Source organism: Mustela lutreola, chromosome 4, assembly GCF_030435805.1.
Source record: "Mustela lutreola isolate mMusLut2 chromosome 4, mMusLut2.pri, whole genome shotgun sequence".
NCBI classification, from domain to species: domain Eukaryota; kingdom Metazoa; phylum Chordata; class Mammalia; order Carnivora; family Mustelidae; genus Mustela; species Mustela lutreola.
The window spans coordinates 124,136,964-124,158,688 of record NC_081293.1 but is presented as its reverse complement, the minus strand read 5'-3'; the positions used below and the strand labels follow the sequence as shown (position 1 = coordinate 124,158,688).

Below are 21,725 nucleotides of genomic sequence, written 5' to 3'. Positions count from 1 at the left end.
CACCAAAAGGGAGAATTCAGGGAAATAGACATGTTGTAATGATGCAGGTGAAAAATGATGGTCTTTGGGCCAGATCAATGAGGTTTCAATGAGGTAGGAAAAGAGGATGATATGTAGGTAGAGCCAACAGGATTTTTTGATGGATAAAATATAAAGTAAAAGATAGAGGAGTCAAATCTGACTCCATCTTTTTTGTTTTGTTTTAACTTAAGGATGGAGATACCATTAATTGAAATAGAGAAGACTATGAAGGAAGTAGATTTTGGAGGGAAATCAAGTGGACATGTTTGTTTGAGAAGACAAGATTACTAGATGTCTAAGTAAGATGACAGGAAGGCATTTGAGTATATAATTGCTAGAGTTCATGGGACATATGATTGGAGATATGAATTTGGCAGTTAGCCTATAGAAAATTTTAAATCTATGAGACTCTAAAAGATAACTAAGAGACATAGAAGAATTTGAAGGATTGAATTCTGGGAATCTCTCAAGCAAGGAAAGTAGAGAAAAGAATGATGAGCATCAAAGTGAACTGAAAAGAAGTGCCCATGTAGGAGAAAAATCAGTAGTTATAGGACACCGGAAGTCAATGAAGAAAGTAAAGGAAAAGGGATTATCAGCAGTGTCATATTCAGCTAATGTGTCTTCAAAGATAACAAGTAAAAATTAACATTAAATTCAATAAGAGTTCACTGTTGACCTTGATAAAGGCAGTGTGTTGAGTGGGAAAGCCAAGGCAGTTAGGATGGATACTTAAGAGCATTGGTTCAGGGACTGTAGGCAATTATAGATAATTCTTTCAAGGATTTTTTTCTGTAATGGAGACATGGGCAGTTGTAGCCAGAAGGAAAATAAAATCAAGAGATTTGGGTTTTTTTGTGAACTAAATAACATCATAATTATATTTTAGTTGAAATAATCTAGGAGAGAAATAATCCATGATTCAGAAGAGATGTGAGATAATCCATACCTTACTGAAGAAAACATTGATGAAACACCATTCTTTTCTCTAAAACAGGCTACTTTTATGTTTTTTATTTTATTTTATTTTTTAAGTAGGCTTCCTGTCCAGCGTAGAGCCCAGTGTGGTGCTTGAACTCACAATGCTGAGATCAAGAATCTGATGCTTAACTGACTAAGCCACCTAGGAGCCCCAGGCTACTTTTAGAACAAATGTTAATGAAACTGGCTTATTTTGCATAATGAACTATTATCTGGGTCATTGTTGATATCAGCTATTATTTAGATAGAAACAGAGGGCAAACAGATAGAGAACTGTTTAAGGAGGAATGTGTTCAGTTAGATACAGTGTTATAGGTTATAAGTAGTATATATGTTTATTGATTTGGATAGAAAACTCCAGGAACATGAAATAACAATCCCAAGGTCACATAAGAGATAATTAAAAAACAACAACAAAAACTGATCCCTGTCTCCTGCTTTTCAGTTCAATGGTATTTATACTACAGTTTGCCTGCATCCAAGCCTATTAATTAATAATAATTAAAATCTATTTAATACTGTATTTGAGCACTGTTCTAAACATTGATTGTGGAGGTTCACAAAATGATGGAAGTTACACAGTAGTGTAAGGTACAACATAAGACGTAATATTTTCATAGAAGTATCACACAAAAAAGCATTCTTGGAATTAGGAAGATGTGTAAATATCGCTGAGGTCTACAAAGGTCAGCAATATCCTCCGAGCAGGGTAAAAGAGAGCTACATCCTGAGACACTTCGGGTGTGTCTTTGGCTATGTGTAAGCCTGGAAGGGACTTTAGGATGGTCTTTGCTTAAGTAAAGGCAATTTTTTTCCAGGATTAAACCCAGTCAGCTCTTTTTTGGTTAAAAAAGTTCCTTTTAAACAGATGTTATATATGGTTGATTTACTATTCCATGAATTATTAAGGAGATAAAATTTTGTATATACCACTGCTTGTTTTAGGATTTTGCCTACCTAAAATTTAGCTCTAATTTTTTGGATCTTATTAAAGAAATTTTTACAATGATCTTCTTTCAGTACATGTGTAAAAATATAAATTCAAGGTCATTTTAAAAATTAATGTCTTTCTTTTCACAGAAAATTTGATAAATTGCCTCTCTGCTTCTTAAGAAGTTGTAATATATATTTTGTATTTTTGTAAGAGTCCTTTAAACATGCTGATTTAATCCTATTAATTAAAAGAGGCATAAATTAGAACTAAGTGCTTTTTACTTCCAAAGAGAGATACTCACTCATAAAGAGGTTTGTCTGAAGCTACAGTGAGCCAGACACAGTCAAGAAAGTAAGATAAATATTTTAGTAATCCCAGTGGAATGATGAAGTGGAAGAAGCAATAGAACTTGTCTGTGGGTACATTCCGTAAAAATATAAGTAGAGTTGTTTTGAAAAAGAATCTCGTTTTTCTAAATAAATGCTAAATCTTCAAATATAAAATATAGCTGTAGTGGTTGACAGGGCTTCACTTCAGAAGACCTTGATTTTAGCTGTTTCTCTGGCATGTACTGTTCATTAGAATGATGATTTGCTCTTTTGAGTCTAGTTTTTCTCATCTGGAAAATGGTGATAATCCTCTGGTTCTCCTTCAGGATCAAATTAAATAAAACAGGAAAAGCTCCTTGAGCTTTACAGAGCACAAAATGAATATCATGACAGGTTTCAAAGAGAGTCCAAGCAACATATTACTGAATTAACTGAAGTACAAATGGAAGGTCTTTACAAATACAATTATGTTTAGGCATCTCTGGTAGGATTTCTGCTGCTGCATTTAACAGGAAATTTGCTTAAAAGTCAAGAATGAATCATTATTTGTCATTTTTGCATCTTCCTTCCGGGTTAATGCATATGAAGTACAGGTACTTCCCTACTTTGTAAGAGAAAAACCGAGGGGGAATAGTTCGCATATCATTGATTTAAACCAAGCAGGTCATTTATTACTTATAGCAATTAAGTTGGTTATAATTTAAGTTAGGCTAATTTAGAATAAATTAGGGATGTGCAGATTTGACCAAGGTCGAATTGTAAAGGGGGAAAAAAAAATCTGGCCTTCTTGCATAAACTAACACATGTCATGTTCCAAGTGTTTGCAAGAAACTCTAGTGTGAAGAGGGAGGGGTCTAGCTCTTCTCTTCAGTGCAGTGGGTTCACTTTGCACTTTAGCTTTTCTGCTCCAGCTTTTGTTCAAGGATCCAGAGCATCAGCATAATCTGGTAGCTTGTTAGAATTAAATAATCCTAGCCCCTCGCCCTCTTCTAAATGAGAAACAAGAATCCTAGCTGACTTGAAAGCATGTTAAATCTTAAGAAGCCCTGTTCTAGAGTGTTCTGTTTCAGACCTCCTTCTCTTTCCCCTCCCCTCACCCCCAAGCATTTGGAGATAACAACAGGAACCTTTAATGACTGCAAAGCATTAGAGCCACAGCTAGGTCTTCTAATGGTACATTAACCTCTCTAAATTATTAATAAGCCCATAAATTCTGATTTAGATGGAAGCTAGGTAAACCAACACACATAAGAATCACTAGTTTGAAAAATTGATGGTTAAGTGTTTATTAGACTTCTTATATGCAAGAAGTGGCCGTAAATTACAGCATTGATTTAGACATTATTCTTATCTACAAGGGCTTCTACTTTTTTTTTTTTTTTTTAAAGGGACAAAGTAATTGCGAATATATTAATGCTGTAAGATTAGGATAATTTTAAAATAAATGTTGTTGAAGAATTTTGAATAAGGTTGGGTATGAAATGGAACTTCGAACATTGGACAAAACTCAGACTTTATTTAATGAATTATATATTGACACTGGAGGATTTTGGTCATGACCTAACTTAATTGTGATTTAGGAGGAAAAACAAAATAGACAACATCATGCGGTAGAGACTAGTGAAGGAGGAAGGCATAGAACAAAGTTGTTTATGAGTCAGTTGGGGATCTTGGCTTGACTGACAATAGGAATAAATATTTGAGGAGGAAGAATAAAAAATTTGCATGATCGAATCTGTAAGACTAAATTTAGCTGGGTGTTGGTAGGAGGGAAGTGAAATAGACTTAGAAGTACCGATTATTGGGGTGCCTGGGTGGCTCAGTGGGTTAAGCCTCTGCCTTCAGCTCAAGTCAGGATCTCAGGGTCCTGGGATCAAGCCCTGCATCAGGCTGTCTCTGCTCAGCAGGGAGCCTGTTTTTCCCTCTCTCTCTGTCTACCTTTCTGCCTACTTGTGATCTTTCTCTCTGCCAAATAAATAAATAAAATCTTAAAAAAAAAAAAAAAGTACCAATTATTTAAATACAGGTAAAAAGAGTAAGGGACCAAGGAAGGAGAGCTAAAAAGGATTCTGATTTTTTGGGCGTGGGAACTAAGTCATGTTGTTAAGTCATCAAACTCAGTAAGATCAGTTGATTGGGGGGAAAACTACAGTATCAAACAGGTTATTGGAAATTCTGAACTGTGATTTGATAGAGGCAGTGCAGTTTTAGGTATTTTATTCAAAGTCATCAGCAGAGTTCTAGCAATTTGTGAGACAAAAACTTATAGGAAACTATAAATGGAAAACATTATTTCAATGCTTATGCCTATGAATATGACTTGAAATTCAGGAAAACATTATTCTATGACTGTATTTTTAATCTCTCTTTTGGAAGTCTGTGTGCATATTTTAATGCAAAGTCTCTGGACACCTCTACCAAGAATATCTTCCTTGAGCATGTGAATAGAGGACATTTTCTGGAGAAACCTAGAGAAAAATTCTACCAGGAATTGACCTCTGTTTGTTGGGAGTGAAAAACAAAACTAAAGTTTTTTTGGATTAATGGAAATTAAATTTTAGGTCAGATATCACACTGAGTACCCAGCATGATAAATGAAAAACAGCAACAAACAAACAAAATCCAAGATGTAGTCACTCCAATTATTTTAAACTTCATAATAGCAAGAGTGAAGAGGTGATTCAAATAACTTCCAGAAAAAATAAAGACATATTCAAAGGTTGGGGATACAATGGCATGAGACTTCTCAGTCATGACTTTGAAAGCTGTTCATGTGCTTCAGATCACTGAGAGTGAATGCTATTCAACCCAGAATTCTGTATTTAGCCCAATTTGTAATAATTAGAGGGATTTTCACCCATGGAAAGTTTTAAAAATTTAAGTCTCAGTCACCCTTTCTTAAGAAGGTTCTGGAGATGTGCTCACCAAAATTAAGAAGATAAACCAAGGAGGAAGACACAGGATCTAGGAGAGGTGGGATTAGTAATAAGAGAGAGGTGGAAGGAAGTTTGAAAAAGCTGTCTATCAGGGGAGAGAACAGACCATCCAATCTGTGAGGAGAAGAAAGGGCCCAGTTGAGATGTCTCCAGGAAAAAAACAAAAAAAAAAAGATCTGACAGAATTTCATATGAAAATTTTATGGAGGCACCTTTCAGAAAGTGTGGAAAGATTTAATCATGATTTTGGGGCGCCTGGATAGCTCAGTCATTAAGCGTCTGCCTTCAGCTCAGGTCATGATCCCAGGGTTCTGGGATTGAGCCCCACATCGGGCCCCCTGCTCAGCGGTGGGAAGCCTGCTTCTTCTTCTCTCACTCCCCTGCTTGTGTTCCCTCTCTCGCTGTCTCTCTCTCTCTCTGTCAATTAAATAAATAAAATCTTAAGAAAAAAAAAAAAAGACGATCATGATTTCGAAACTAAGCATATGTCATAACTAGGAAATTATCAATAAAAGAAACAGGTTTTTTTCAAGAAAAAAAATTATAATGTTTTCCTGAAAATTACTTTTCTCAGTAGGAAAGAATATTTACGTTTTGAAAATAATGGAGTCACTGAATATAGTGTTCGTAAAAATGGGTGTGTTATTACTACATTAGGATCTTGATTGGAGGGAAAGAGTTGGCATCAGAAATTTAGATTGTCAACTTCTATAAATGGGAATTCAATGAAAATATTTGTAAATTCTGTTTTCAAAGATAGTAGTATATTCGTATTGTTTAGAAATATAAAACGGAAGAGAAAGTAAACGAAATGTTTTATTATGGGGACTAGATTGGAGGTGGACAAAAGAGGAGGAAGATGGCTTACATATGCCTTTTAATATTACTTTTTGGTATGCAGATACTTAATTTTGATGAATATAATTAATTTTAAAAAGTAATGTTGTTATAAAATATTGTCCTTTTCAAAAGTTATTCTCACAGCTCTTTGCTCTGTACATTCATTTGTCATGATCTTAGCTTAAGGAATTATTTGTTCCTGTTGTATTTGTCTTGCTATTTAGAATTCATACCAGGTGGTATTTTAAGGTATGCCCCTCTGATTTTATAAAAATTAAATTTACATACGTGATTGAAAACCAATCCAAATTCATTTGCAACATGGTGTCTTGATTTTAAACATTCCTTAAAATTTGAAAATTGAGAACATCTCCAGACCATGAAGGGAGTTAAGAAAATAATTGTCAAACTAGAATCAGTCTTCCTGAAATTATCCTGTCAACTACTTCAACTACTTCTGACCTTGTTTTTCTTGAAATGTACTAGGTACTTAAAATGTTAGCCTTCTTTTACAGGTCAGTGGGAAAAATTATCATAGCAAAGCTTTTGAGATTTTAAAAGGACTTATAATCATAAATTATGAATCTCACGTGTGATGGATTATATAAAGCATCTGCTGTTGAAAGCTAGCCAAATAAGAATAAGCCTGTGATTTAAAAGCATGGATGTCGATGGAAATGTGACAATGTAAAATTGTCACACTCTACCGCACATCCTGTCCTGGCAAGAACAAAGCTCTGATGATATAATAGGCTTTATTTGTTTCTAATTTATGTTTCCCTACATGGTACCATCTGATTTATTATTGAAATAGAGAATGTTTTAAAACCTAATGAGAAGAGTGATCTTCAGCATTCCATTGCAGAAGAGCAAATGGAAATCTGATTTTTTTTTCTTTTTTCTTTTTTCTTTTTTTGGAAGGAAGGAGAAAAACAGGGCTGGACTTCTCACTTAGGAAAGTCTTTTGTAAGGGTTTTGGGTCTGAATAATATTTTTTTCTTGATATATTTGATATTGTTGAGCAGTTAGCTATGGAGACTGATTGTACATAAATAGAGAATAATTTGTGTTTTTGATAGGTGGAAGTGAGCTATCTTGGCAACCAAAATCTTTTCATATGATCTCCCACCTCAGAAAACCAATTGAAAGTCAGGTGGGGCCAATTTAAGATGAGTTAAATTTCCAAAGTTTGATTCCAAGACAGAATCCATGCGTTTCCTTGGATCAAATGGTGAGGAAGCAAATACAAGCTCACAGCGAGCCAAAGGAACTCAGTGAACAACAACATTAGGGACTAATTTTCATTTGGAATGAATAGCTAGCTCCTTTTACTCAACTCTTGACCCAAACTGAGAACAGGCTTTTTGGGGGGGAATGGTTTGGTAGCCAAAACATCTCTGGAAACAAAGTCAAGAAGGAATCCATAGAAGGAATCTTTAACATGAAAGCCTTGGGGATTCAGAGATCAAGGGAGGAAAGCTGAATTTATGGGGAAGACAGGAATAAAAACTTCTTTACTTCTTTACTCAGACAGCTCTTCAAAGAACACGCTAGAGAGGTGACTGTATTTCAAGAAACCTCAGAACAGCCTTACTGATATAATGGTGATTTCCTTCCAAGACAAGTAGAGTGGGTGTGATAAGGTTTTGTGCTGAATATTTTGAGATCGTAGGGAAAAGCAATCAAGTTTTGATCTGGGCCCATTTTGAGTTGAAAGCTTTCTGTGCTGAGGAATTCTATTCCTTACATTGGAGTAGATTAGAAATTGACTTTCCTCAAAGGTGATTTTCTTTTAACCCCATGAAGTTCTGCCTTTAATAACTTTGATTATCTTCTTAAAAAAATAATCTGTTAAGTGTTCTTCTTTAAAGGTTATGGGAAGCCATTTTTTAGCTACATTGTCTTCTTGTAAGAGAAACTGTCAACTCCACCCTGTTCAGGATTTCTGGCAATAAATGTGATTTCAAGGGTATGGGATCTTGTTCACTTAACAAACATTGAGGAAGTCTGTCTTACTTAATCCTAAATTTATTAGATTCAAAGTGACTAACCACTCCCTTCCTTTCTGGGGTGAAGAGGAAGAATGTAGACCATCAGGTCAAATGTTCTTCAGGCTGAATGAACAATTGTATTAAGGGACACTAAAAGGGAGATACAAAGAATTCTTTTCAGAACAAATGTTTATTTCAAATAGGGGCAGTGATTACGGGATCTGTAGCCTTGCCCTCACAGAGAGGGCATCTGGCTGCGAGTGAGGACTTTCACTGTTAAGAGTAAATTGGTTCTGTGAAGCCCACTTAGCCATTCTGGACCTCACTGCATCGGTAACACATGAATCCGACAAGGAATATTGGTAGAATGAATTTCCTCCTAGTTGGAATTTCTTTATGCTCTATTTCTGTTCTTCCCAATGGTAGAGGGGATCTGCTCCAAGAAACAGAGCAATGCTGAGAAAGAGGTAGGTGAGGGAGAGTTAACTTGATACCTCCTTAATTTTAGCAAAGTTAGGCATAAGGTTCTAATGCCATGGAACTCCATTATTGGAAGGAGCTTAGAGACCATTTGGTGTCTCCACCCACAGGTAATGATGGGAGAACTAAGTAGCATTATTTGGCTTGGTAAAAGAAAGGCAGACAGGAATTTTTTTCCATTTCACTATTAAAGATATTTAGCAGCCTACAACTTTACTGCTGTCCTCTGTTACAAGCATATTTTCATTTTTGTTGTGGAAGAGCATTTCCTCTGCGCTCGGCTGTCCAATCCTTGAGATTGGAACTTGTTGCCAGAGTCTTTGCAATATGGGCAGAGTATACTTGGTGGTCTTAGGTGACTCAGTTGTTTGCCTTCAAAGTCAAGTTTTATAAAGGTAGTGACTCACTTTTTTAGTGCTAGAAGTGAGAAATTATTCAAAACATGGGTATTAACTACATCTGGGAAGTACACAGTTTCTGTGACTTTTGGACAGGTATTAGGAGATGTTGATGAAGACTCTGGATGTACCCTTCAGAAAAGTGCACACACAGATACAGACATAGGAAAAATCATGTTATTGGTAGGGGTTTTGGATCCTCAGAACCATCCTGTTGCTCTGCCGTGGTTAATTGATCTTGGAACATGAACACTTTGTCTGTGTCATCATTTGATTAAAATCCACCGTGGAAATGATGTCCATATTTTCCCTAGTGGAATAAATTAATAATCCTTGTTTCATTTATTTCAGAAAAAAAATCAGCTTGTAGCTTTTCCAAAAGTATATTGCTAGACCAAGAGTAAGGATTTGAGGGCCTGGGACATTGAGAGACCCTACAAGCTGAGAATAAGGCGATAGGACAATGAATTGCTACAAGAACAGTTAGAAGGAGTGATTACGGTGGATTAGGTCAAAGATGTAGGTAGACAGAACAAAGAATGCATTTAGGACCTAGAGGCAAAGGCTGCTGTCCTCTGAGGAGAGGTGAGGCGGGCTGAGTATGTACAGAACAGGCCTCTCTGAATGGCGTGTGTAAAGCAACACACTTGCCCCACCATGCAGAGTTTCTGTTCAAAAAGCACTACACACTATGGACAGTCTTAAAAATTATATGTCTGAGAATTGCCACTTTAGGAGAAGAAGAAAATAAACCTCTGAACTATATTGCCAAATTTTTAGTCTTTAACATTCATGAATTTTCAGCCTTCAGAGCCTGCATCCATTTCTGATCCCAGAAATCCTGGGGGTGTATTAGTTACAGGTGTGAAGATGCAGGGTCTGGAATTAACAACCCCCCATCCACACCCCTGGTTGTTGTTGTGTGGTATTTTTTTTTTCTTTTTCCTCCCCCACCCCCGGACTTTAGCTGTTGATCCTGTGGAAACAGAAATGAGTTTGCTTGGTTTGGCAGAAATGCAAGAAAGATAAACTGCTTGGGGAAGAGGGAACCTGTTCCAATCCCTGTCCCAAGGTCTTTTCAAAATCTACGCGTCAGCCTGAGAAATTTTCATGTGTAATGCCTAAGTCTAATTATTTAGTTTGGCTACAAAGGATTGGTGAAGGATGCTTTAATCGTTTTGATGCTAACATTGTTACAAGGCAACATTAAATCATTTTGAAATGATAATACTTTACGTTAGTCATTATTTTCACAGCTGTTTGTCCTTGTCACATTTGAAACTAAACCCAATAGAATTGGTTATAGTAAAAGAAAGCGAGTGACTACTTCAATTTTATTTCCCTGGTGGTACCAAAAGAAACAACAAATGAGAGGCAAGATTCTTTAACATCTCGCTCCCCTCATTAGCATTGCCATAACTCAGGGTCTTACCATCTTCCAGAAACTTCTGAGTAGTCTCTTTGCTCCCACTTTTCCAATTCCCATCCATCCTAAACACTGCAGCCAGACTTTTTTCCCCAACACTCAGTTAAAGTCTTTGTCACTTTTCTGTATAATATATTTTAGTGACTTCTGGTTACCTAGATGATAACCAAACTCCCCAGTGTGCCATTTTGGGCTCTGATTATCTGGAGGCTGGGTTGATGTCCAGCCTCACATGGACAGTATATGTTCTAGCATTCCAAATTATACTTTAATTCCACAAATATTTAATAAGTACTTAATTTGTCTCCAGAACACTGAGCTAGTGATTTGGATTCAATGATAAGTTAGACACAGTCTTTCTGCTGAAGGAGCTGACACTGCAGAGTAGGAGACATATTAAAAATGCAGTGTCTGAAGGTCCCTGGGGGGCGCTCAGTCCATTAAGCATCTGCTTTTTGCTCAGGTCATGATCCTGGGATTGAGTCCCCCACTGGGCTTCCTGCTCAGCGGGAGTCTGCTTCTCCTTCTCTCTATGACCTTCCCCCGGCTTGTTCTCTCTCTCCCAAATAAATAAATAAAATCTTTAAAAAAAAATTTTAATACATTGAATACGATGTATGATGCCATTATACAGTCCCGTGTTCTTCTGCCTTAAATAAACTTTTCTTTTTATCTTTCCTGTAAAACTTCCATTTGTCTTTCAACACTATTATTGGTTATCATCTTCTGTTTATATGGTGATACACAATTACTTGAAAGATTTCTTTTGTGTATACTTGTATTAGAATTTATTTCACTTATATTGTATTTTGTATGTGTATCTATTTATGGATTGATCTGTGAGCCCCTTGAAGGCAGGGCTTAGTCATGACCACACCCTTAACAGCATGCTCAATGCCTAACATGTAATAGATTCTTATAATTATCTGTGGACTGACTAGCTTTTTTTTTTTTTTTTAATCGAGGCTTCATGTCTACTTAAAGTGTGGAGTCCAACCAATGTGGGGCTTGAACTCATGACCTTGAGATTAAGACCTGAGCTGAGACAAGAGTTGGACACTTATCTGAATGAGCTACCCAGGCACCCCCTGAATAGCTTTTTAATATTAGTCCAGTTTTATTAAAAAAAAATACAGAGGAATTCTCATCTTCACAACTCAGGTTTAAGGGAAGGCAAGATAACATTCTTCTTTCATAGAACTTACTTTGCCCAAACTGAAATTTAATAATCGTACTCAAAGTAACAGTCAATATTTATTGAACTTTTCCTATCTTCAGGCTATTGTTTTAAGAACCTTGTATAAATGATCTCTTTTAATCATCCTAACAATTATATGAGCTGGGAAGTATAATGACTTCCTCTTCATAGATTTTGTAGAAAGTTTAAAAAATACATCATCACGATTGCAATCGCTGATAGTTATATAGAACCTACTGAGTGCTCGGCACCATTCTGATGCTGATCATATATGAAGTCCTTTATTCCTCACAGCTCCATGATTTATTAACAGCTTATATAATTCATTCCTCATTTCTGCTTTATGGTTAGTATGGAATGTTTATTGGATATGAGTCCTACAAAAATAAGCTTATGTATTTGTAGATGCTAGAAAATATTATTCCATGTGTCTCTGGTCTGAAAACCTGTTAAAGTTATATCAAGCTTAATAGAAAATAATTAATGTAGAGTTCAGACTTCTATCCAGTGTACATAAAGCATGATTCATGAACATTAATACCATATTTGCCTGAGAATTCAGATAGTATTGTTTCTTCTCCAGCATAGAGTCTCATGGTTTGTCAAAACTAAAATCAAAATCTGTCTTGCTGAATAAGGGAAATAACATTTAACCACTATAAATTAGTAAATTAGTAAAAAGAAAAAGGTGAAATAATAATAAAGCCTGCAGTTGATATATGGAATATATAGACTTTAAATTTCAAAGACTCAAAGATCCCTTTTACAGAGATTAAACAATGGCATGATACATTTTAGAAGTATCTTGATACCTATTCTGAGACATCGTCTTTTCATATTTTTCTCATCAATTAATAATGACTTACTTGAAAATAATGCTTTAGTTTTAAAGTCCAGCAATATCTAATGGACTTTAATAAGGAATGAGTGATATTATTACTTTATTGGTATTCAATATTATACAGTTGTAGAAAATGAGAAGCTAAGACAAATACTTGAGGCAAAATCTGTTGAAAAGATTTGGATTTCTATAAACCCAGACCTAGATTTAAATAAGTCTGTCCATATCACAACTGTGACTGAAAAAAAGAATTAGGACATACAGACACGTGTCAAAGAGAAATGGAGACTGGGACTGAGGTCACATTATCAACTTTACCACCACGTGACATTGTGACTTTAGGGCATGTAGCTTCACCTTGGAGGAATTAAATACCTTCATTTATAAAATCATGATTTAGTATTAATTGAGTTTCAAGGTCTCTTCTTGCTTTACAGTTTTGATCCCGATACTGGTTTAGGGTCATATATCTTTCAGAACCCATCTTCTCGGATTTGGCTACTTTGTTTACTTTCTGAATACATGAACTAGGAAGAGTATAATCCTCCAAACTCACCCATGAGTCTTAATGTTATCAAAAGTAGAGGGCAAAGAAATGCTCTGAGGTTTGTCACAATCAGTTTGATGCTAACTTTGCCTATATTAATTGATTTAACCCATGTGCAAAGGTGCTATATAATGATGCTTTAATTTATGACTTAAGAAGATGACCAGAGTTGTGAAATATTTTGCATTTAATTGCTTTGATACTCATTTTAGTGTCTTTCATTTTTTCATGTTAAATCCATATTGTATCAATAAAATACAAATGTCATAAATCATATTGATTTCTACATGAGTGTGTGCTTAAAACTGTATATTGTTTGCTTGTATCTAAATTGAAGCATTCATGCTGTATTTATTCATTTACAGAGTGTGAAAAGTGTGTATTGAGGCAAATAAATATTTTGCCAATTAATTTTTTCCTTCTTTCTATTCTCCTTTTACTTTCCCATAGACTTGCTGCTTTCAAATAGCTGCATACCCTTTTTGGGTTCATCAGAAGGACTAGATTTCCAAACCATTCTGTTGGATGAGGAGAGGGGCAGGCTGCTTGTAGGAGCCAAGGACCACATCTTCCTGCTCAGTCTGATTGACTTAAACAAAAATTTTAAGAAGGTCAGTTTGTTTTTACAAAGTTGACTGAATATCCATTTATCTTCATCTGTGCCTTCCTTTTCTTTTGTTTTAAGTGACTCAATGTCAAATCACTAGGTCATTTACATGTCCAAAAGGAGCATATTAAAAGGACACCTTGCTTGGGCTACACGTTTTAGATTTTTGTGGATTTAAGTACATATACATATTCTCCGTTTAGAGTGAATAAGCATAGTAATAAAACCATTGAGAATATGAATGAAAGAGATTATACAAGAGAAATGCAATGGTTTAGATTGAAAATCTGGCAAATGGGTTATTAATAATTAACATTTATATCTAAAGCAATTATTGCAAAATTAAGTTTTGTATTAACTTTCAATTAACAACCATACTTTTAAATTGGCAGTGTGACTATGGTGGCATTTTAACACCACACTGGTTTTTTTTTCCCCCTACACTCTTGTATTTTCACTGAATAGTATTCTCCAATGGCCCAATCACACTCAGAGGGTAAGATTAGTAATAACCCAAATATGAGCTCATGAAAAGCAATCTACCACTAAAAGAAAATATATGCTAATTATTGAAAAAACAAAAAGCAGCTGCTGCTGTGCTTTGCATTTGCAGTAGGAACATGGTACCCAAAGGAAACAGTGTCACACTTTAGGCTTTATAAATTATGACCAGCTGGTACTTTAACAAATACCATTATCTGTGCAAGCCAAAATGGATGCCAAGACTGGAAGGGATTGAAGGATGAGAAGTCATAATCCTTGACCCATTCTGCATCTACGAGACATCTTAGATTGTTTTCTCTTTCTCTCCTTTTTCAGAAGTATTCCCACCACCCTCAAAAAAATGCTAAGAGCCATTAAAGATTTCAGGTCAATAATTTCCAACACTGAATTAATAGAGGATTCTTTCCATTCAGAAAGGGCTATTCATAGGTCATCATAGAACTTTGAAGCTTCAAATAGCTTTCACCTCAATGATCACTTTTAAACCTCTAATTTGGAAATGCTTTTAATAACTAAATATTTATTGCTCAGTTATTTAATATCATTCAGGACTAGGAGATTTAATCTAGATAGGCAAAATATTTATCTCCATATATATTAATATTGCTTAGTTAATGCCTGCATCAGAAACAGTTTTTTGCCTTTTAATAATTTAATTTTTAAGTAGTTCTCCTGCCCATTTTTTAGGTCTACCAAAAGAAAAGGAGATACCTCTTATGAATGCTCAGACTTGAAAAAGAAATAGTCTTTGAATGCAAGTGTATATGCATGTATTAGATGATTCTAGAAGGTTTGAGGGTAAAATGTTACCAGTAGTTGTTCTTGATTTGCGGTCGTCCAAATACACTTACAAATTCATAAGATTATCTTCTTAAAAAAAATTAATTCTGTAGTTTGATAAGCTGTGAATTATGTGCTAGAATTTGAAAAGCTTACCTTCATTGTGCCATTATGATTCCATTCCATTTATTTTTAAGGGTGTATTTTTTCCTTAGTAATTTTTTTTTAAAAAGTGTTTGTATCAGAGAGCCTATTGATGGTATCAACTAATAGCTCATTCATCAATAAATATCTTAAGAGATAACTTCTTTTATGAAAGCCACTAAAGAAAATCTTAGTTTCACAGTTTTGCTTTAAGAGCTGCTACATAGCTAACAAAGCATTTTTCTAAATATGTCTCAGTTTTAGTATAAGAGCAAAAAGCGATTCATACTTTTAAGGGAATTTGTTCTTATGCTATTCTCTGCCTTCAGGGATTAGAAGAAAAAGTTCATTTATCTGAAATGAGTGTATTAGATCATTGCTTAAAATAAGTTCTGATAACATAACTTCCTTCTGTGACTATTTTAAGCAAATCTCTCTTTGGCTGCATTCCATCCTTGAAATGTGCTAATATTTAATAAAATAAATGTTTATGAAATATTGATTTCCCTCATGATACTATTGAAATAAATGGTTATTTGAACACATTGTAAAATTAGGGACTGTACCAGAGATTTTCTGCCCAGCTGATATTCCTTTATCTTTATAAAATGTATAATTCATGAAGAGGTTATGTATACAAAAGAAATAATTTATGTTTATGTAGGTATTCACATTGAAAATTTATATAAATCACTCCAGTGCTAAAAGGTACTCCACAGTAGCAAGTTTAAGTGTCAAGATGGAGTGCTTTAGCAGTGTTTAGACCTATGTGGTTTGCATTGGCTCTATGCCCTTCAGCAAAAATCCAAACTTCTCTGTGGAAGAAACCACACATGGTGGGATTCTGTGGGGCTGAAGGATGTCCTTTGTACGCCCTAGACTTAAAGCAATCTACAACATATAATTGAGTTAGGAGTGACTGGTTGGGGATATTTTTCTCTGGGAAATTAAAAAAAAAGTCTGCAGAAAGCATTCATTTGCAGTGTCAAATTTTAGGATATGTGTTTATGTAAAAGTCTTTGTACAAACAAGGATGTGCCTATTGAAAAATGGCCATCATTACTTCATAACTGCCGCAGGCCTTTAGTGGGGAATCCCCGGGATTTTTAGCAGCATCCTTTACCAGATGAATTCAGCAAATATCCTTTGTATTATCTTTATTCAAAAGAGATTTTGAGTCTTGTACAATGAATGGTACAGTTATATGCTCAATAGTTTTGATGACTAATGACTGTAGAGGAAGAGCATAAAAATTCAACCTTTTAGGATATTTCGCCTCTCTAGAAAGTAAAATTTAAGTACACCAGGTAGTTTGTTTTGTGTTTTAGGGTTTTTTGTTTTGTTGTTGTTGTTATTTAGATTAGAGGGATAAGATTCTGATCTTTTCTTAACAGAAATGACTATTTCCACAGGGATTTAATAGACTTAGCGGCAAGTGTAAGCACGCATGGGGTGGGATACTTCTCACTTCAAGTAGGCCTTTCCACTGTTGGTCCATAAGGCCTCTCTCTTCAGCTAAGAAATATTCTGTACATCCCTTTGTGGGACAGGTTCAGGATAGATATGCACATTGATTGGACATTTCCTCCTCCCACCACTAGACCAAAACAAAATAGTCAGAACCAGCCCAATGTGCTTCCATTCGAAGGGAAGGATGTGCATCTGGAACCATTTCTTACTGTTGTGCTATAGGTTAAATTCCCCCAAAAGCCATCCAGGAGGGGGAGATTAGTTTATAGGGTATTTGTCAGGAAGTGTTCTTGGGATCAACACGTGTGAGAGGGCTACTGGGGAAGTAGTATTAGATAAAGAAACAACTGAGCTGTGATGCAGACCAAATAAAGCCTCAGCTGACAGGCCAAACTGATAAGGTGGTGAGTATTTCAATATTTCCCTGTAGTGTAAGTGATAATACCATTATTCAACTGAGTTTATCTTATAAAAGAGAATCTCCATTTTCTCCCTATCTAATCCATTCACCATGACCATCAGTGTTATCTCTTAAGCAAATAAAAATCTGACCGTATTTCTTCTCTGTTTATACACTTCTGGAGTTCTTGATTTCCGATGAAGTTGAATGAACTGCAGATTTCTGTTGACTTCCAAGGCGCTCCCTGTTTCCAGTCTTGTTTTTATCCACTGTTCATTATTCCCTCACTTGCCATTTATTTTCTGCTTTCCTCCCTTCCTCTCTCTCATTCTTTTACCCAATATTCTCTGTTAGTTCCTTTCAAAATAAATTCCTTTCAAGTTCTGTGCTTTTGCTAAAACTTCATGAAATTGCCACTCACTTTTTTGCTCAATTCTCCAAGGCAGTTACCGAATTTTACCCTTCTATTGCTTTCTGCTCCCCAAGGCTCCCGTTATGGTACAGGAATTGACAATCCTTTGTGTTTACTACAGCATTTTGTATTTTAATATCAATGTCAGTTGTCCTACAGATAGAATTATCTTTATTCATTGGTATAAATAAGTATATCTCCCATCCAAATTATACCCTTTTTGAATGGGGAGTGAGCTATTTTCCAAGCATTTCTGATTCTCCTTTAGCGTATAGTACAGTGTCTTACACATAAAAGATGCTACAGAATATGTTTCTTCATTGTTTTTTGAATTGGGAATTTTGTTCTTTTTCTCTCTTGATCGTAAGACCAATGTGTCAGGCTTAACACAGAAGAAAAGACAGCTAAAATTTAAGGAAATTTATTACATTATATAATAAGAATAATGTCCAGAGTTTGGGTGGCTACAGAGATGGACTATCATCTGCTTAAAGACATTATCAAGGACACAGTTATTTCTGTCTCTTCTGTCTGTCATTCTTTGTTGGCATTATCCTTAGGTTGGTAGCAAGATGACAGTGACAATTTTAGGGGTCACATTCAGACAAGAAAATGTAAAGTGATTAAAGATCATCAGTTACTATGTCTCTTTCTTAGGATTAAGAAGACCTTTCTTGAACCCTCACATCTCATTGGCCTGAAATATGTCAATTCCCATTTTTGAACTTAAAATAGGTGCTTACATCAATCAATTACCTCAAGCAGAAGAAATGTGCAGGAATCAATTACATTGATCATTGCATTTACAGAGAGGGAATAGAAAACAAGTTTTCTGGACAAAAAAATTATTTAGGGACTCACACTTTTCTCATTAACTAAGGCTACCTGAGGCAAACAGATGTTTCTTCAGCCAGTCAAAAGGAAAAGTATATGTTGCCTATTTGGGGAGAATTATGAAGATTAGATAGTTCTGCAAGGAACTTATCTGGCAGGATTTATTTTTCTTTTAGGACATAGCCTTGGAAAGTATTCATTATGAGAAAACATCCTTGAGGTAATTCATTTTTCAACACCCTACATGGTGAAGGTCAAAAAATCAGCTGAACTTTACTTTTCTTGCTTATGTGAGAGTTCATCTGCCACAATGAAAGTTCTCTGTTACTCTCTAATGTATGTAAGCTTTATGAACTCTGGTCTTCTGCAGATCTCTTCAGATTTTCTTATACTCTGTAAGTTTTCTTCCTTCAATATTGTAAGAATTGGTGGGCTGAGGTTGTTGGGAGTAAGAATATAATTAACTGAAAGAATTAAAGACTACATAATTACTCTGTAGTATGAGTAGTTAGCATTATCCACTAAATAATATGCAGAGAACATATTTTTTAAATAAAATAACAAATACCACTTAAGCATCATTGAATATATATCTTAACAGAATTATACCCTAAATAATATTTCTTTGATTTTGTTTTATCTGTCTTTGGGTTGAAACCAACTATATGCATTGGGAGGCTTTTTAAAAAATATATATTTATTTATTAATTTTAGAGAGAGAGAAAGAGTGAGTAAGGGGGAACAGAGAGAAGAAGAGAGAAACTCAAGTACACTCCTCGTTAAGCGCAGAGCTTGACGCAGGGCTCAAACTCATGACCCTGAGGTCAAACCCTGACCCTGAGCCGAAACCAAGAGTGGGACATTTAACAGACAGTATCACCCAGGGACCCTGGGGATACTTCCTAGTGACCGAACTTAGTTACTTGGACTTCTGAGTTAATGAATTGTTGGGATCTTTCTATCTGAAAACGTTACTCACTTTAGAAGCATTTCAAACCATGCATGGGTGGAGTGAGCCTCTAAATCAAGATGTAAGCAACCAGGTCACAAAGGGGATGATTTATTAAATTAAGTATTTCTTTTGTATTCATATTATTCAAGGATTTATTCTTGGTTTTCTTTGCTTCTCACTCACTCTCTCTCTCTCCTCTTTTTTCTTTCTCAAGTGGGCTATAGAAGCAGACATATGTAGATCAATGAGAAATAAACTTACTCTGAGACTATAGTTATTGTTTATTTTACCTATAACCCAATAGCGACTGGTATATCAACTCAATGAGTGTAATAATAAACAACTTTATTTTACCTCCTGCAATTCTTTCATCTATCCTGTGGAACTCTTCTCCAGACCTGTCTGGTAACTCCAGCAGGCTACCATGGTTTTCTGGGTTACTCTAAGGTAGTACATGCAGTTGTTATCCAGCAATTAAAAGGCCTGGTCTGATGTAATAAAACTTTCAACCTCATGTAACATCAAACCTCTGATTCTTCTACCTGTTCCTGTTTGAACATGCCTTGTGAGGGAAGACTCCCAGCAGGGGGGTGTTCAGAGATTTGTCTTTGTCGCTACCTAGCACTCCTTCTCTTCCTGAAGCTTGTTAAACACAGTTTATGACCCCTCTAGTCAAATCAGAAGAAGGGAAGAGGAGAGGGCTTCGGACAAGTGTCTACTCTACTGTCATTATCAAAGGGACCTCACTTCTCAACTTTCTGGCCTTGTCAGATGTTTAAAGGTGACTTTTCTTTCAATGGCATCTTGGTGAGTTTTGGGGGGAATTTCCTCTTTCTGGAGTTCTTTCCCTCACAGTTCTCTGGATAAGTGTGACTACATTTCTTCTCTGACTGGTATATTCCCATTTTTTATCCTAAGATGGATTGCACTTTAATGAGGTATTAACTTCTGAAGTTTTTTCGCTCAACATTCTTGAACAAGACCTAAGGTGACCTCATGCCATCCCATTTTTGAGCGAGCATGGCTTCCATCTGTTCCCTGGAAAGCCATCATGTGTCTTTTCCTGGACACACTCTAGAAGTTCAGCCTGATGTCAGTATAGCCACTGAGTCTGGTCTCTGTTTTCCCTGCAGCTTGTCAGGCTTTCTCTCACCTTTAGACATTAATCTAGAATGCTCCAACCAACTGCATGTCTAATAGCAGGTGCTTCTTGAGGTCCTATCAGAATTCCTTTCCTGGCACCTACTCCTCACACTGGGGGTTGTAGGACAAATTATAGACCCGTCTCAGGTGAAATATCCTTCTCTAGGGAAAGGAAAAAGCTTTCTAATCTCCAGTTTCCGAGTATTTACAGCCAAACATGGGTGAAATTATCTATAGGATTCTTGGCTGCCTACATAAGGAATTTTTGCTTCTTGACCTAGCATTTCATTTTTGAATTTTTGTTCAGCTAAAACTTCTCTTTTAACATTTTGCCTTCCTGCCAAAGCCAAAAAATGAACCCTCAAAAGGATGTTGTTTTACCTCCAGATTTAATGGGCATCCTTCTTATATATCATTCCTGAAGTATACAAACTAGAACCATAGAGGCAACCGAAAGAAAAATGTTAATGTTCTTCGTAGTATTATTTGCCTTTTGACTAGTAGAGCCTCAAACAAAACATATGCTGTTTTACATATTGTTTTGCATGATTTCTGTTGGAATCTGATTCCATTTTTCAATGATCTTCGAAATTGATCTTCAAATGGTTTTCTTTCATTTTGAGATAATACTTAATCATCTTTGCTCCTTTTTAACTAATTAAAAAATCATTTCTCTTAATACTCATTTGTGCCAAAATTAAATATTATATCTAAAATGTTCATGGTGGGGCCACCTGAGTGGCTCAGTGGGTTAAGGCCTCTGCCTTTGGCTCAGGTCACGATCTCAGGGTCCTGGAATCGAGTCCCACATTGGGCTCTCTGCTCAGCAGGGAGCCTGCTTCTCGCTCTCTCTCTCTGCCTGCCTCTCTGCCTACTTGTGATCTATCTCTGTCAAATAAATAAATAAAATCTTTTAAAAAAATTTTTTTAAATAAAATGTTCAGAGTTACCTGGGTGGCTCAGTCCATCTGCCTTCAGCTCAAGTCATAATCCTAGGGTTCTGGTATCACCCACATAGGACTCCCTGCTCTCTGGGAGCTTGATTCTCCATGTCCTTCTGCCCCACCCCCCCGCCCCCGCTCATGCTCTCTCTCTCTCTCAAATAAATAAATAAATAAATAAATAAATACCTTTAAAAAAAAATATTAACAAATAAAATAAAATGTTCAAAGAGTTGCTGTGTTAAGTGAGATCTTTTAATGAGCCCTACCAAAAACCTAAAACTTATTAGTTAACCTTATAGTTTTCAAGGAAAAAGCAGTAGAATACTTATAATTTTTATGTTTAAAGTAATTTATGTTTGTTTTTTAATATAAAAACTCCTAAATATGTTTCAGGGGGAGGGAAGTTTTCCTATGGATTTTAAAATGAAAAATCACTGTACAAAAGCAATATATACATTACCCAGTCTACCTAACATAAACCCATATTTTTGTGGAATAAGTTGACACAACTTCGTTTTGCCTTACTAAAATTTAGGTCCCCACATTTGCTTCAGAATTTGACTCTGCTGGTTGTTTAACCACAAAATAATCAGAATTATTTAAAAGAAAACAT

General features: G+C 35.6%; 1 protein-coding gene across 3 annotated transcripts in view; it reads left to right on the top strand.

The window, feature by feature from the left end:
* SEMA3D (semaphorin 3D) overlaps window positions 1-21,725 on the top strand; it is a 201,744-nt gene that overhangs the window by 82,300 nt on the left and 97,719 nt on the right. For all 3 annotated transcript variants that reach the window (XM_059170986.1, XM_059170985.1, XM_059170987.1), the window contains one exon: window positions 13,373-13,533. In XM_059170986.1, the coding sequence (XP_059026969.1) occupies window positions 13,373-13,533 (161 nt within the window). The remainder of the gene's footprint in view (window positions 1-13,372; window positions 13,534-21,725) is intronic.